Source organism: Opisthocomus hoazin, chromosome 21 (genome assembly GCF_030867145.1).
Source record: "Opisthocomus hoazin isolate bOpiHoa1 chromosome 21, bOpiHoa1.hap1, whole genome shotgun sequence".
Classification (NCBI taxonomy): Eukaryota; Metazoa; Chordata; class Aves; order Opisthocomiformes; family Opisthocomidae; genus Opisthocomus; species Opisthocomus hoazin.
Window position 1 is genome coordinate 149675 of NC_134434.1, and position 18393 is coordinate 168067.

The 18393-nt window shown below is 39.8% G+C and overlaps 1 protein-coding gene across 3 annotated transcripts in view; it reads right to left on the reverse strand.

The window, feature by feature from the left end:
* Positions 1-1584: 1584 nt before the first annotated feature.
* Positions 1585-18393, reverse strand: part of ANKFN1 (ankyrin repeat and fibronectin type III domain containing 1) — a 120140-nt gene continuing 103331 nt past the window's right edge. For all 3 annotated transcript variants that reach the window (XM_075441172.1, XM_075441173.1, XM_075441174.1), the window contains 3 exons: positions 15762-15928; positions 12257-12476; positions 1585-10109 (listed from right to left, as the gene is read on the reverse strand). In XM_075441172.1, the coding sequence (XP_075297287.1) occupies positions 9313-10109; positions 12257-12476; positions 15762-15928 (1184 nt within the window). In that variant the 3' untranslated portion in view covers positions 1585-9312. The remainder of the gene's footprint in view (positions 10110-12256; positions 12477-15761; positions 15929-18393) is intronic.

Below are 18393 nucleotides of genomic sequence, written 5' to 3' on the forward strand. Positions count from 1 at the left end.
GCTGGATCCCTGGTAGCACTCGTGATGGGAGGTCAGGCGCAATGAAAGGGCCCTAATAGTTTGAGAAGGAACACACCAACACCTCTCCTGATGGGAGGTCAGGCTCAGTGAGCAGGAGGGCCCCCCTAGCGCTGGCAGCTCCATTCCAGTGTTTGGCCGGACTCCAGAAGATTAAAATAGAGCCTTAGACTGTCCCCTCGGCAGCACTGCCAGCCAGAGCCCTGACAATCCTGGGGTTGTACTCAAACGTGAGTCCCTTGGGAGCGTGCGCTTTACCCTAACAGCTGAGGTACTGAGTAGGTCGAAGCAGGCAGGGTTATTGCTCTTGTGACTCAGACTCGAGAAAGAGAGGGATCAGGATGGAGCGACGAGAGAGCAGGGGATCAGAACAAAACCACAAGGCATAGAAGGGGGAAGGAGCAAGTGTGCCTCGGAAGAAAGCTTGAAAACATCCTTGTTCTGCTGGGGCTGGGTTCAAAGCATCTGTAGCCATGAGAATCAGGCGTTAAACTATTCAAGCCCAAGTTCTGATTTGGCTCCATTCTGAGACTGTTTCAGGAAAAAAAAGATAAGCAAAAAGAAGAGCAACATTTTTCTTTCTCAAACATTTTAAAAAACAATACGGGAAAGGGCAAAGGCCATGCACGTCCTTGTGGAGGACCTCCACGTAGGTGGCAAAATCTTTTGCGGCCCAGAAATGATCACAGCTGAGGGGAACCAGAGCCATGATCCCATACATGTGTGACTCTTAAACAAAACACCTGATTTTCAGAAGTGAGGAGCATCCCTAAGTACCACTAAAATCAGCAGCAATGGCAGATGTTGGCATTTCTTACAGAAGGGTGTTTCAATCCAGTCATCTATTACGGATTTATTTATCACCACTTAATGAAGGCATCCATGCTTGAAATGTTTTGCTTCAGGATTTTCAGAATGTGATTACAAAGAGTGCTGGACAAAACATTTTGGCATTGCCTTTTTTTCCCATGGAAAATCAAATTTGGTTAAAATTTTAAAATTATTGATTTTGAAAATATCACATTGATTCAGTCAAAGAAATGCCCATATCACCAAATTCAGTGATATAATTTCTCTATTTCCAAACCAGAGCATTTATATTTACTGGCTTAAACGGCTGTTTTGTCTTTAAGTTGACATTAATACTGGTTTATAAAGCTCAAAAATTGCTGCTAAGTTTACCATTTTTTCTCTGTAACCGAGTGTGTATGTGAGTAGCAGAGGGGAGGATTCTACCCAAATTTTTTTCCTGCATGTTTGCTATAATAAAGATGAACTGGAGAATCAGAATAATTAGATCTGCTATTCACACAGGCAAGGAGCAGAAGCCCTATTAATTAATTAGGAGTAGTTAATTAGTATTAATTAAAAACTAATAGAAACATTTTTAATAACCCCTTTCTCAATGAAGATTTATTTGTTTGGAAACAGCAGTCTGGGGAAGAGAACAGTGAAGCTTATTAGTGAAGGTTTGTTGTGTGTTTAGAAAACAAACAAAAACCCCCAAGTCAAACCCAAAGTTTTTATTTAAAGACAGACTTAAAAAATAAGTTAATAGTTTGCTCAGAGGGATGACAGTTTATAGAAGTTAATATATTTGAATGGAACAGCAAAATGCTTATCTTTTTGCTGTCAGAAGAACAAGTAAAAAAACATGCCTGTAAGAGTTTGTTAACTTCTTTCCAGTTGCTTTTAAAGCATTTCAGTAAAACAGCATAGAACACAGAGGCAATTATAAACCAGCATTGTCCTTCAAGAAACCGTAGCAAACTTGTCATAAAGGTCTGTAACAATTGCACTGTTCACCTACTTATCTTCTGATACAACAAAGAAATCTCAGCTTGGGGCAAGCAAAACAAAACCAGGCCCTAAGAAATGCATGGTACATGCAAAAATGCACCAAAGGAATTTAAGTACATGCACACAAAATTCCTTCTTTGTCTTGCGGTGTTTTTTCTAGTTAATTTCTTAGGTTACTGTACATGACTAATTACTTGCATTTGTGGTTTTTTTTGTTTTACTATCTTAGTAAATGTGGTAACAATCTTAATGTTTTGAAATTAAAAATCAAGGAAGCAGAAATGATGGACAGTCACATATTATCTTACATTTTACAAATTATTTTGCTCTGCTGCTTAACTCCACTTCGGCTGCGTTTTGGTTAAAATATTTCCATGTGTCAAAATATCCACAGATATTCCAGTAAGATGCTGTTATTCTGAAGCTTGCAGTGAGTTGGCATGTCATGGCTGAAATACAGACATTTGTCAACCTTTACATTACCATATATACTTGTGCATAAGCTATGGATAATTGACGATGTTATAAGGATGCTAGCCAGAAAGTTGTGTCCCTGCTCTGTCACAAGCTCTCTGTGTGACCTTGGGCATGTCACTTATTCCAGTTGTGGCATTATCTGTACAAAAGGGAGAACAGTACATGAAACGTTGAGAGGATCCGACACTACGGTGGTTAAAATACATTTAGCAACCCGTCCGTCTCTGAAACAAGGTAAACAGTGACCCAAAGCAGAATCCTTCCAGTTTCACTTCAGTATATAAAATGGAGTTGTTCATATTTGTCTTGTGTAAGTACAGTAACCCAATTTTGTATTACATTAGAAATGTTGCCATCTGTGTATGAGTGTGTGAAAAACAGAGGAATCAACAGGAAAGTGAGTTTCACTTTTATAAGGTCATTCACTCAGTAGGTCATACCTGGGGTATTTCTCGACTGCAAGCAGATTATACATACCCACAGTATGGTATGTTTACAATGGGGCTTGAAAGCATGGATTCACACCTGAAATGCAGAGCAGATTCTGTTTGTTTGTCGTTGTAAATACAGGGCTGAAAGCCGCAGAGCCTGTGCGACAGCCCCCGGGCTTGGAGAAAGAGGGCTCAGTCTGTCGGCCTGCGACGTTGCTCTGCTCCCCGCTGCTTCGGCGTGAAGACGCTAGCAGCTTCTGCAGTTATAACACACAGGTTACAAAGATGCCACTTCAAATCTGACTACCCAGATATCACTTCTGATTAAGGCATTTACATTTGTATAGATTGAATTTAAAATTTCTGTTGGCTTTGATGGGAGGTTATTTTTACCCCTAAACTCTGGAAGCCATGCCTGTTTCGTTTAAGTTTCTAAATGTGTAGACCAAAATAAAAATTTGGAGACCATATTTGAAAGCTTGGCCTTAGAAAAAGTCACTTTCCAATAAAAATAGAAGAATTCAGAGAAACACACAAATTACATTCAGATTTCCATGGACTGTAAAGCTCACATACGTGGGTACCTGACGATGGTCCGATAGAACATATTTTAAAAGGTACAGGTTAAAGATCAGACACAAGTACACATGGTATTTAGGATTATGTGAATGTGTACACTAGCATTTTTGTGTTAATGAGGGAGAAGACTTGAAGTACATAATTTTAGAAGATCACAGGAGTTGTAAGAATGCAAAAGCATTTCAAGTCTTCTACATCTTAAAAGAGCTAGGTTTCTGTGATATTAGATCAAACAAAAAAATCTATGTTAAGAACATTTTTATGACAATGATTCACTTGAATAAACCTAAGATTTCTTTTACCAACCAATCTTTTTTCTAAAATAGTATTTAATATCTGAAGTTATAAAAAATATTTGTAGTCTTGAAAATTATTTTTATTGTCTACTTTATGTGCTATACATGCCTCTTTCAGGAATTATTAAAGAAGTATGAGTCATACGGCACTCATTTACTCTTGGCTCATGGCCATCCTCAATATATATTTTTCTATTTTCAAACCATTTGCAGGTATGTATGCATGAAAATATTGTTGTGTCAAGTCCCAAGATCACAGTTAGCACAGCATACATTGTTCATCTATATATTTACAAAGTTTTAAAGCACATAAAATTGTGCATTATTATGTAGCAAAGTTTAAACTTTAACATACGCTTGGTTGCATATATAGCAACAAGTTACAATAAAAATCTGAACAAAGACAACCAATAAACAGCCAAATTGCTATGTACAAACAAGGCAGGAAGCAATTAAACACTGCCTTGCACATTTCACTTAAATTACTTTTTCTCTGAGGGGAAAAAACCAAACAACCCCTCTTCCCCTCCCCCAGGTCCCCAATAACCCTAAACAGTCTTCATTTTTATCAGCGAAATAGCTGGAACTGCCATTGCGTTCTGTAGGGGATTCATTTGCATAATATGGGAGATAAATTTGGTCACTACTATAAAATATAGCAATATATTATGCAGTATGTATTTCCCCCTTCAGTACAAATGGTGACACAGCAGCATGGTGGGCTCGCTCCCTGTGACCTCGGGGGGAATATTCCATGAGATAAACCCCCTCTTGGCTTCCTTACATGTATCGTTTTGTACACCAGCATAAATGTGTTGTTTTCATGATGACTCCACCGATCCAGACCCTCCGCCTTGCGGGTGAGTGGAGGTGTGTTGGTTTGTGCAAGGTGATACCTGACTTGGCTTCAGGGGAACTACTCTTGATCTGTACTGGTGCACAAGAACCTGGAAGGAGGTCCAAGGACAGCAGGACTGAGCCCAAACTGACCCAAGTAAAACACAAAAAGTCTGTGCGTTTAGCTTAAAATCTGCTTAATAAATTACTACAGTTCACAGTAACAAGGTAGGTTAGTGCTACACCAATCACGCTCTCTTATGTTAGATCAATTTCACATAGCTTTTCCAAGAAAGAAAATGAAAATAACTAAAGATAAAAAACTTATTCTTCTTATTTGACTGGCAGAATAGGAGGTTTTCTGTAGCCTAGTGACAGATGAGCGTAGTAACACGTTACCCTAGTGTAGGATGACTGGTTCAAAGGCTAAATCTTGCCCAAGGTGCTGTGGTACGAAAAGGCTGAGGAAGGTATTCTAGCCTGGCTCTTGCTTCACCCCGGATGAGAGACAGCCCGCTGGGTAGGAGCTCAGAAACACCAACACCGAGGAGAGATGGTCTCTGCGCTGGTAGGGTCTGTACAGCTTTCGACAATGCGTGGGGCCAGCTCCAACACCCAGCCAAACCAACAAAATGACTGGTAATGACTTTGCAAATGTGTCCGTAGCAGGAAGAAGAGAGGGCTGTAGCTGGTGCCTGCACAGAGAGGGGCGAACCATTGGCCAGAGCATGCTTCCGGAGTGTCACGCTCAGCCCACCTCAGGGAACGTTTGCCCTTGGTTTTTGCAAAGAATATACCGGGCCAACAGTTCTGCTTCTCACTTCTAGGCATAATTTAGCCTTATGAATTCTACTTTTATGGAATCAAAAGATAAATTATACTTACAAATAAAGCATTCTGGCTATTTAATGTTTTTCTGTAGTGGAAAAATCAGAGACCCAACCCAATGAAATCTCTGTTGTCTGAAAATTCAGGGCCTCTTTACTAAAAATACTTTTTGCTGATGGCAAAGTTCAACACCTCAGAGAAATTCAGAGTAAGCTTCCAAGCTGTATACCACATTTTCAAATACACTATAACCTTGTTGTTTGTAAGGCTGTATTGCAGTTTTACATAACAGTCATCAGCCATGCATTTGAACACCTTAAAAGAGTTGACCAGCAACTTAATGCATTTCTTTATACCACAGAGAATTTAAAGATGCACCATCTCTTTCCAAAACACTCTAAACATAAATGTTCACAATAAAATATTCCATCTTCCCCCTGCCCCTTTAACATCTATATTTAAAAATAATAATTTATAATTACTCCGTGTGTGCTCTTACTGTATAGAAAACCCAATTATTAATTCATTTCTAAAGGCAAAGAAAAAGATAATAGAAGCATGGGACATAAATGCTTGAGCCACAGGTTTCTTGAGGCAAACTGTCCATGGGCAGACTGCCTTCTTGCGGATGCAAGGAATTTTGCGTATAAACCTTGCAGTTTACCTATCTCTAGCTTCCTGTCAGCAGAAACAGGAAAGTTTTAGACCATAGGAGATATGGTCCATGCTTGATTTTTTTGTGAAGTCATAATGTTAAAGCACTATATTCTTTTCCAGCCAGTCCAGGTCATGCCTAGAAGTGGGAGGGACTGGGTTCAGGCGACATGAAAATATACTCCCTTGAAAAAGCAAGACAAAGGTTCTGTGGCAAGATACATGAGCAAGAGAGAAAGATATCCAGAAGTATTGATTTTAGAGCAGAGCTTCAGCTGATACAAAGTGAGTACAGACTCATTTGAATGAGCTATCTGCTGGCTAATGAAATTCTAGTATGCTGTGGGCTCTGAGCCACAGCATTTCCCATTTCTGTGCAAGAATCCTTGGAGGGGCAATCTAGCTCAATCTGGAGAAAGGGTTCCTAGTAATTAAAGCAAAGGTCTGAGTTCCTAATTTTAATTTGGTTTGTGACTGTGAGCCTTTACTCTTAAGCTCTACTCGGAAGAGTTACTCGTGCCTTTATGGAGTGGGGATGTATTTTGCAGGATTCCTCTGAATTGCTATAGTTCCTTCTGAAATGTGTGAGTGATCTTCCTACGAGAACTGGGGAAGTGTTATGATTGCTATTATGACAGTACTTGAAAGGCACCGCTTTCTACTATTTATTTAGCTCTGTGTGTTCATGACTGTTCTTTTAAGGAGCTGCTTTACTCACCCACTGAATAGGTAGGGATAGCAATTTTGAACAAAGAACGTATATTTCTACCAAAAGATAACTCGGTGCTTTGTAAGTAGAAGTTTTTGAAGTCAGAACTATCAATTACTACTTTGAGTATTAAAGTATGTGGAAGAACCTCACTCTAGAGGTCATAGGATCTAGGAGGCATGCCCCATTGGCCACCATGTAAACAGTACTTGCATATAACAAGGTTAAAATCAAGATGGGGTAGATTGTGGCTGGCATTTGCACTCCCAGAGTCAAATTCCATCTTAGCACAGAAGATTAGGATGAAGCCAAGCCCTTTCTACCAGTAAAGAATCCAGCTCTTTATTAGACACATGACTACTTCTGGGAAAGTCCAGCAGCAGCAGTAGATAACAGAGGTTTTTACATCCTTCTCTAACCAGCAGTGTGTACCTGTTCTGCGGTAGATTTTGCTACTTCTTGCCCTCCCTGTTCCTGAAGAGCCCAAGCAAGATCAGGTGGGTTTCATTTAGGAACATCTTGTTTTATCTCGTCACTTCCTGCAAAAACATATGGTCTCAGCATATTGTTATTTTTATTCTTTAATAGACAGTTTTATGGCATTTTTACTTAGAGGCTACACAGATCAGGGGAGCCTTGGCTAGGTGCTGTACACTAGAAAACAATGTAAATGATTTTGATTTCTGAATATGAGCATTACATTGTTCTGGCTCTCCCTGGTGACAAGCCTTCTGCTAATGAACATAATCTAATGTAACAAGCTGTTACTGCCTTCAGCGACAGTACGACATCAGTGTTTGGTTCGATGGTGTGTGAGTCAGGTTTTCCCCATGCAGCTCCATGTGGCATAAAACATACAATGTATGTCCTTCTAGCTGCAAATTGGCACTGACTCTTCTGCTCCCCCCCACATCTTCTCACCCACAGGAATTTTCAGTATGGGTCTCATTCAAAGCCTGTGGAGGTGAATGGAAGTCTTTCCATCCTTGCTGAGCTTTGGATCAGGTAATGAATGAATATTTTTGGTGCAAAAAGTTAACTTCCCTCTCCCCAAAAGAGAAGTTACAAACGTAAATCCCTTATAGAAAGTTTTTGCCCTTATATCACTGCAAAGACTCTTCTTGGCTTCCACATACTGACCAAGCACGAAATCATGAATAACATTTATTTTTGAATTTATGGATTGAGTTCACAGGGATTTTAATAGCACTGGGGTTATGGAAGTGCTATTTTAATAAGGACCACAGATCATGGGCCCAAATCCTTACCTTTACCTCAAGGACTTGTAAACTCAACTATTTAACTCAAATCCCTTTATTGGAGGCCTTAGAATGTATCCACCTGGAGGCTGAAAAATTGAAAGGTAGAAGGCTGCACAAACATGGAGTGAGGGAATTTAACCAGCAGGAATGTGGCCCATAAAATTAAACTTCAAGAACTGTTTAAGAAAAATTAAAGCTTGTGCAACAGCTGGGGTTTCTCTCCACATTAGTTTATTTCTTAGTGACTCAAATGTTATGCTTCTCATTAATGTAGATTTCATTTTTGAGAACATCTTCTGTAGCACTGTAAGTCTTATTCTGGTTGCAAAGGACAAAATCACGTGTCACCTTGATCTGCGATTAGACAAATATGGCGTGCTAAAGCACCACCTCCCACCCTCCTGATGATATTAATATTCATTGGTGGCAGAAATAAAAAATCTTATTCAAACTGCAACCCAAATTTCCCTAATCTGAATTGCTAGAATATCCCAATTTCAGATGTGATGATCAAATACCCCTGAAGTTTACAGTGAATATTCAGGAACAGAAGTAGGGGCATTTCTTTCCGATGCGTGTATGAGAGTGCCGCCAACATAAAGAAATGTGTTCTTGTCTGGTGGGCAGAAGAAAAGACCAAGCTTTTCTTCAGTCTCACTCAGACCCTGCATATTATTGCTTCAGAACTCGGCCTCCTTCTGCCTGCTCTTGACCTCAGAGGTTCACCGCCTAAGCTTTTAAAATAATTTGCTCCTTATACAATTTGAAATCCAAGCTCCTGATAAAAACCCCATTGTAATAATCGTCAGGCTCTGACAGCATTCAGAGATGGTGTTGACTGCATTTTCTAGACATAGAAAGAATTTTAATTTCTCTGTAAGTTGCTAGAAACTCTGGGTTAACTGTGTTACTAGACTAATTAGCACTTTAGTTATATGCAGCCTAAATCCATTCAAGAAGGCTGAGAAGTAGAAAAATTTATAGGGAATGGTGGAAAAAAGGTGAGTAGAAGTTTAGGACACAGTCCTAACATGACAACACCAAGGATGTTACAATTTCTGCTAACTTGCAGGCAGAACCACTCATGCTTAAAATTTTGCATGCTCAGAGATACATGGAAATCAAGAGAACTGCAAAACCCGATTAGTAGATTTGCAGCCACAGATTGTTCTGTTATGTGGTGACCGTTACAACTCTACCTGCAAAACTGCAGATGCCAGTAATAGTGCTTGCATCATGACAGATACCCCTGTAAGACCAGAAATCTGGTGATGAAGTCAAAAGATTAGGATTCTTTTGAGTGGCACGAGTTGCCACCTCAGGAGCTGGATTTTTACAAGCGGTTTTGAAAGTATGGTCCAATGCGCATAATGCTCACTAGGTCATTGTGGAGCAGTGGGAAGCAATGCAGACGTCTGGGGTTAAAGTGTGCTGCTGAAGTCTTCCGAGACAGCAGAACCCGACTGGCCATCTGGACCCGTTATCTGTTGCATAGCATTGTGCACGTCCCTCTGTTCTCCAGACTCTGTGCTCATTGCCCAGGACTTGCCCTCTTCACCTAGAAATGTAGTTTTATAAGGCTCCACATGTATGCTGTGGGCATTCTTCCTTGATTCCTCACACTTGCCTTTCCCATCTTCAGGAAGGCTGGATGCATGAGATAAGAAAGCGCTCCGAGACTCATCGATGGGAATCTTTAACTGCTCACTGGGGGTAGGTTCTTGAGACAGGTCTGAAGATCTTGTGAGATGCTGAGTATACACACCTTCAGACAGAGACCCAGCCTGCGTCTCGCTGTGCACACGCAGCCAACGATGATGCCAGCTGAAGTAGTTGCAATGTTGGTGCTTCCCCAGCATTTTTTTCCCTATAAAGCTCAATGGCTGCTTGGAGCTAGAGGACTTGTCTATGCTTTTCGTTGTAAGCCCTGACATTGTTAGATTGCTCATGTGTTCTGTGCAATATTCAGCATTAGTATCAAAGGCACTACACTCTGTCAGGCCGTCTTTCAGTGTTAGGCAAGGCTTCATGTCATGCGCTTGGAGAACATCAGGTGCACTGCCACCCAGGCCGCTGCCTGCCTGCTGGGATATGTCATGGGAGGAGGAGTAAATCAGGTCTAATTCTCTGGGGCTTAAAGCATCACTGGAGTCATAGTCACTGTCGGTTGGAAGGAATACTTCAGAGCAGCCTTCTTCATCTGAGCAGGGCTGGGAATCTGCAAAGAGGACTGATTAACACTAAGAAGACAAGCAAGGGAGAGAAATTGCTTAACTGTCATTTATGTATAGTTTTTCTTAATTTAAAATCAAATCTACAGTCCTGAAAATGTGTGTGTGTGTTTCCTCTGTGGAATTGTTCATGGGCCTAGGTGACAGCAAAGACAGTAGTCAGGGAGGATTTACGGACCTGTTAGAGAGGTAGCGATAGAATTAGGAAAACCAAAAAGGATTTGTTTATTATATTGAGGGAAGAGTCTGAATTTTGACTAAGTTGTGAAAAGATCTGTTTTCTTTTATCTTGTTTTCACCAAATTTCATAGAGATGGAGATCTGGGAAAGAGAAAAACTAATCCAGGTTCTGTTCTTATTAAAGATGTCAGTTGAGTTACTCCAGATTTCTACCTCTGTAATTGTGAGTAGGGTGCAACTGTATGTGTGCATAAGAGGCTTGAGGCAAGACATGGAGGCAGATGAACAAAAACTACTCTTTTGCTAGTCAGGTGCATTATGTATGTTCAAATCCAAATCAGACACACTTAATTCAAATCTAAATTTGTTGACCAAAACACACTGGCACTGAAATCACCCCTGTCTTTTAGCTACGGAAGGATCAATAACATAATAAATAGTGGCATATGTGATAGAATGGATTCATGCTTCACTGCCCTGGATAGTTTATATTAGATCCAAGGAAAAAAAAATGTAGATTTTATACAGTGCTGACTATTCACGTTGACCTAGTGTAAGTTACCATGTAGCACAGCAATAATGAATCAAGCTCATGCAGGACAAGATAATGCTCTAGGTTACATGCTGCCAGAGCTAAGGATTATTCGGCATTCATGGTCTGTAATACAGGGAAAAAATTAGCTCAAGGGGAGATGCTGAGAAAGAACACCACTGTGTAATGGAGCGAATCAAAGCACCATTATCTTTGGGTTTCTTTTCTTTTAACCTAGTCAAATCAGAGTAGATTTATTCATTTTTCTTAACTGTATAAAACTGCCAGTTTGAAAAAACAAATTATTATTACAAAATGGCCATGGCAGTTGCTTAATGCAGCATCTGTTGCTTTTGTTTCTGCTGTTTCATTTACTCGTTGCTTAAAGACAGCTCAGCAGAAAGCTGGTTTACATTTTTCTCTGAAGTCCTTATTCTGCTGGCAAAGTAGGTGTTACTGTTTAATTTGCTTCATCTTTATTTGCTGTGATCCATTTCTTTCATCAGTTTAATTTTCCAGCTGTTCAGAGAAGCAATAATGGTCAATGAGGTGGGTACTTAGTGTGTAATTCTGTGTTTTAAAGTGCTTGTCTAAAACACTGACAACACTGAGGTATGTGAAAACGACTGTTCAATCAAACTGGACTATTTGCACTAGAATTTGCTCTATCAAAATAAAGCAAGAGGAGCATAAGAAAGAACTGCTCCAAAGCAGAGGAACAGTCAAAGCATGGAAAGAAAATGGCTGCAATATCAGAGAAACAGAAGGCGACAAGTGGAGACTATGGAAAAGTCTGACTTAGATTCCAGACAAATTATTAGAAACTATGGTAAAGAATAGATAGATGCATGAGTTATGAGAAGGGTCAGTAGCTTTTGCCTAGCAACTCATGCCTCACCAGCCTAATAAAACTCTGAACATGTGCACAATTAATACAGGCATCCTTAGCTTTTTGAAGAGCCTTTGACAAGGTGCTTTACCACAGGTTGTCAAGCAGTGAAGCTGTAACTGAGAGAAAGAGAAAGTTCCCTCCATATACTAACAGCAGATTGTCAGTGTAGACAACAATTGAAGAAGTCAGCTTTCACTATGGATGGATTTTTCTAATTCTGGACATCATGGAGAAGTCAGTGATAGCTCTTGTCCCTTTCAACTTGTTCATTAAATGATCTGGAATAGTGAGGTGACAAAGTTGGCTGATGATAAGCGTTTATTCTGAGTAGCTGAAAACAAAAATTGATTGTAAAGATTGTAGAAGGATCTCAGGATATTGAGTGGCAAATGATTGGTAAAATGATTGTTAAAATACCTTGGCAGGTATGGGGAAAAATTTACTCCTTTTATAGAAAGACATACAAGAACTGGTACAATTAAAAGTGAGTTCAGAGATTTTGCTTGATGAACAAAAGAAAATTCTCTTACCACTCACAGCTTTTCTCCTCTGCATTCTAGCCTCAGGTGAAGGAGGAGGTGAAGGAAGACAATCTAAATGTGAAGAGGTTGAACTGATTTTCTTTTGAGAGTGTTCTTGTGAAAGATCCACAAGCTTCTTTATGAGTAGGCCAGCTGCTGGCTGCTTGTATCTTGCATACTGCAGTGCTTCTGTGATCCATCTCATTTCCTTCCAGATCTCATCAATTTGCTGTAGAGAAAAAAATGGTCAAAAAGTACAGTTAAGCCTGTGTATTAATTTTACCTAAGTGTGTACGTTCTTCAGGTGCCTAAGTAAGTGTGTAGCCACTGCCAACAGGGAGGAGCAGGATCCCCTGACAAGACAATTCAGATTTTGGTGGTCTGAACTGCCTTTGGTTAGGTGCTTGTTCTCCTCCACCACTGCAGATGCTGCTTAGGACCACCAGACTCTCAAATTAGGTGCCTTAGGTAAGAACTTGTAGTTAGGAGGGGTGAATCCAAGCCTAAACTCTGACATGGGAAGAAAATGAAAATTGTCTTTTGATGGAGTAAAAAATTTGATCAATTTTGCAGCACACTTGAAAGTTGGTTTCATTCTGTACTGGAATGAAAGCAAGACTGCTTGAGCATCCTTGCAAACACACGATTGTGTTCAAAGGCAGAGTGCTCAGATCAAACCTAGTTTTTAACAGAAGAATTTACATACATGTGGAAGAGTGTACATACATGGAGGGCCGCAGCACAGCTATGAGCCAAACTGCAGGTTTTCTCCCTTATCATAATTTTGGTCTGCGTGAATTTAATAGTATAAATTTACACTAAGACAGTTCTAACACGTGCCTGTTGATGGCAATAAGAGACAAGTGCCTAAGTCAAGAGGAGGATATAGCTTTAAGTATCTATGCACAGAGGAAAGAGGCTGTTTAATGTGGGCCTTGAGAGCCTTTTGATAATGGAACACTTTTAACATCTTCAAACAATTCAAGACCTTTGATGACTGAGCAAACGTTGCTGCAACCAGCAAATGACAGTAGCTGTGAGTATATCTTTCTGCTGCAGTAGCCTTCCTAGAACATCCCCTGTACTTCTCTTCCTACAGAAGATTTCTGCATTTAAAGAAGTGAGCCTTCATATGAATATTGCAATGTTTAAAAGAAATGGCTTTGTAGTTACACAAGTTACATTCTGTGAGAATGCAGAATGAGAGCCCAGGTCGGTAAATGGATAGGCCAAAGTGAGTGGTGCTTTGTGCAGCGAGCGTTATCAAATAGGGAAGGAACAGAGGGATCAGCAAAAAGGAGACTGCAGCTGACATATTCTGAGACTAGTTCTCCAGCACATGCTCTTAGTTGGAGATACTTCTTCACAAAATGCACATTCAAAGTGTGGAATTTATTGCCAAAGGATACTGTAGATGCCAGATTAGCTAGGGTAGTTCTTGATGAGCTGTGTTGGAGACAGGAGAGCTGGATAGATGGATCTTTGTTTTGACCTAGTATGGCCATTTTTATGTAAAGGTGAAATCCAGACTCCAGTGATGTCAGTGCAAGTCTTGCCACTGAGTTAAACTGAGCTAAGAATATACACTGATAAGAACAGCAAATGGTTCAGAGTTAATTCGTAGTCCTATGTCATTCCAAGACTTCAGTGGAGCTCCATGAAGAGAATGCCAGTTAGCAAATGTCTCACCTATTTGGAGATTTTATATTTCCTTTCTGTGATCCTCCCTCAACCCCAAACAAAAATCATACTGCATGCAGTTTAATAAAATGCAAATCCTTTTGGTTTTCTCCCTGATGCCATTCTGCAGTGTCTCCTGGGATAATGGACCAGTCATTTTAATGATCTGTGGTTCTTTTACAATTTAGGAACATTTGAAGCTCTATGCTCTGTAAATTACAGCTTAACTTCAGTTCTAGTTTTAGTGTCTGTAGATTTCTTTTTTTGCTGTGTAACACTCTGGTAAAGACTCCAAGTACCTTATCAGCTGGTTGGCTTTTTTTTTTTATTATTTTTACTTTTCAGTTGCCCTCCGACTCCTTTTCAGAACTGCATTTATATAGACTCCCTTGCTCTTTACAATGTTTGGTTTGTGTAGTGACTTCAACACTGTCTTAGATCTAGGATCACACAAATGCTCTTGCGGTTTCATGGTCACCACTGAAGATTGCGGTATGTGGTGGGCTGAGATATTTTTGCCAATAGGTGGAATACAGCTGGTTTTCATTTGAGAGGAAACCTGATGAGGCTAATACACTGTCACAATAATTCAGCACAAAACACTGAAGTTTAAAAAGTTCTCCCATATTTTCCCAATGTATATATGTGACTCAAACACAGAACTGTCTATACAGTGCATACATATTAATATACATATACTTATTTTTGCTGTGAAGGGTACAAATTTTCCAAATTCTCCTGCACACTGGGAAAAAGCTGGATTTTCTGAGTGTGAGAATGGGAAGATGAGAAGGAAGGAGATGAATGAGTGGTGAAAGTACAATGGAGGATTCCTCTCTGCCCACCTGAAGGTTGCCAAAATCTCCAAAGTGGACAAGGCAAAGGGGGTCTGAATTCAGAGCAAAGAGGAACAGAAATACTATCATCTTGTTCATAATTATGGAGGGCCAGACATATTATCAATGGGATAAATGGTTGCCTTGGCCCCTATTCTGACAGAAGGTTGCTTTAATATTGCAGATACAGAGCGGTAAATTTATCTACACCTCACTTGTAGAAAGACAGATCAGCCATGTCCATAGATACACTCTGCAAAGGTCATGAGTCTTATCGATAAGTAACCAATTGCCAAAATGGTTTGCAAAAGGCCAGGCCTTGCTATGCTGCACAGTGGGGTGTAGTTCGAAGATCCCTGAGTTGAGTAGGTAAAGTCCTGATTTGGGACAGTACAGGAAAATTAGTGTGAGAGACAGAGAATAAGCAAATTAGACAAGTAGGATAACATTTGTGATCCTTCTGCACTGGGGGACTGAATCAGTATCACTGTGTGGTGCTGGACAGACTTACAGATGCTTTTGGGGCAAGCTTGCCATCTTCAACGCAGAGCTGCTTTCTTCACTGTGATATTGTTGATGAAGATTGTCTCCACAACCTACTCTGAATTTTCATTTTAGATTTTTTAATTGGCAGCTTATCATGGTGAAAAATGTCCTCAATTCACAAAGACAGAGAAAAACTCTTACACAAATGAATGCCCAAGCATGGTACTAGCTTACCTCACATTAGATGGGAGTGAGTTTTATAAGCAGGCTGACACATTTCTTTAGAACAGTCCAGTATAACTGTCATTTGATTTTACCCATGAAAATCCTTGTATAAAAGAAACAACTAAGGAAATCATGTTCTGGGTTTGAATTTCATAAAAATGATACAACTGCTCTTTTTGTGATGTCTGTGAATAATTCTCCATTTAGATTTCAAATTACAGACTTCTGCAATCTTTTAAGAAAGCCACCTTAAAATCTCCTTGGAATAGTCAGAAACAGACCATTACCTGTATGTAGTCTATAACTTGCTGGTGTCTTTGTTTGGCTGCAGCGACTTCACTGTCTGAAATTGCTTCCCTTAGGGATTGCTGGGTTTTCAGAGAGTCCAGCTCTATGACAGCAGAAAGGCGGCAATACAGGCTTATAAATTTTTCCTTGTAACAGCAAAAATGAACTGTGAAAAGACCAAGTGCAAAGACAACATTGTTATATATTCTGGTTATGAAATATGAAATCCTTAGCTTTCAGAACACAAATTTTATTAAATATAATTACTAACTCTGGGTGCGTTACTTTAAGCTAGAAATAAATAATACAGGCTCTAATTATCCTCTCCTTTACACTGGATTTACTCTGTAACTTCACTGATTTCAGAACAGTAATTTCTAATTTATACCTAAGTGAAGGGATAATCAGGTCCTTAGTATGCAACTCCAGAGGCTATCTTGCTCTTGATAGCTTTAATCAGAAAGGCTGTTTCTGAGGCTTTTATAGCTCATCATTTCTTGTATCAAGAAAGTAGTGATGTGACTGGAAAACAGAGCTCACTGGTTTTTTAATGGAGTGTTTCAGAAAGAGAGTATCACTTCAAAGGATGATAACTTTCTCTTGGGCTAGGCTAGCTTAAATCAGTAACTAAAATGTAAATGACTCAGCAGTAAAGGCATTTCAGTGGTATCACAGTTTGGGTGAAACAATTAAAACTCTTTTAGGTGTTATCACACACCATCTTCTGAACTCTCATGCAGAAAGGTAACACAGAAAGTTCAGACATGACCTCTTGCTTTGTGTAATTTGACTTCTGAGTAGCACAGAGCTATCCAAGCTACCTCTAAAAGAGGTCATTAGAGAATGGAGACAGAACAGCTACAGTGCCATGGAACTTCACAAATGTTAATTTACCTGGCCTCCTAAAGCTACATTATTCCAGAACCTGCAATTGCTCAGGCAAAATTAACAGTTGTCTCTGCAAACTGCAGTACAGACATACCGAAACTTGCTGAGGGAGAGCAAGTTTTCCAAAATACTTCTCCGTTCATTGGTGCTTCAATAAACGCAAGCATACAGCATGATCTTGTTATAGCAGTGAATGCCAGTTGGCTTACTACTGTTACTTTTTTGGATTGCGGCATGATATTTTTCAGGGTGTTTCAAGTGTAAATTGCATATATTCTTCTCGGCACAAATATTAAAAAAACTCCAGAGTGTCGCATGTCTACTTATCCCTTGCAAACAACAGGAGAAGAATAATTTAGAAGAATTTCTCAAACTAAGAAGTCTAATCACAGAAACATTATTAGCATAACAATAAAGGCCTAATTAGAACATAGAAATCCCACAAAAAAGAGTGAAAGAAAGAATTGTACCTTCTGGTTTCTTAATGATGCCTAGATATTGCAGGGATCTAGTCTGAATAGTGTGTGGTCTTACAGTATATATGCCATATGTGGTGGACTCTTGAGTGAATTACAGCCGCGGTTTCAGCTTCAGTGCTGAAGTTTCTAGCCTTTGTGGTTTTAAGTCAGACCCTTTAATGTTACTTTAACAAAAGTTACTTCAACATAGTCTTTTGTGGTTATCCAATTATATAGTTGGTAGCCACTAGCTAATGGGGAATGGAAGCTTCTAATATTTGAGATGTGAATCACAGTTCCTTTATAAAACATCAGGGATACATATATAAGAAGTCATATAGAAATGTCATCTGCCTTTGGCCAGATGATTGCTTACTTAAAAAAAATACTCAAAAGTAAAATTCAGCTTTCCATACTGTTTTCTCCACCATGAACTGCTTTCCCACTGCAGCAACACTGCTAAACAGAGGTGTCTGCACCCAGAGTGCCTTTTGAGAGATTACTCTGTTGCGTGTTTATCTGCACCACATCATCCCATTCAGTGCCTATTGCTTTGTCAGCCCGATGCAAACTATGTTCCAGAAGTGAGAATGACACCTGCCCCCAGCCTGTGTACCACATAATGAGAGTTAAATAGTCTGTAAAACCTCTAGTGCAGAGATTAATTTCACCAGAGATGAACATCCTTTGTGCATCAATTTGCACAGTGAATGCAGCAGTCACCTCTCATAGGCAGAAATGATACGCTCAATACACAGAGTCTAACTGGAGACTTCAGGGTTGCGTGTCACGAAGATTGTAAGGCTGGCTTTAGGGCACTTCAGCCATGGCCATATGCCCCAAAGCACTGAAATAACTCTTGCGGTTCAGTTGCGTTTGTTTTCTTTTAAAGGGGTAACTTTTCCTTGGGAGACTACACCAGCTCATGTATTGTCTGTCTGTACCACTCATAATTTTATGGCAGCTCAGCTGGCATGTGTCATCCCACAACCAGCAAACCCAAAGTTGTCACAGGCACCACTTTGTGTGCTTTAGCTGGTGTGGCATAATCACAATCGTATATCCCTGCCTGATCCAAATGAAACTTGTGTTGCTGGATAATGGTCGGTCACAGATCTACTGTGACTGTGGAAACACAGTCTTGGTAAGACCCTCCATTAACATCTAATCATTGTTCTCCTACGTTAGTGACTCCAACAGCACTTAGCAATGACATATAGGAAATAGGATGGTGCTGGTAATGGTGTCACATAAATACCGGAGAGAGATATCACTGAGGACACAG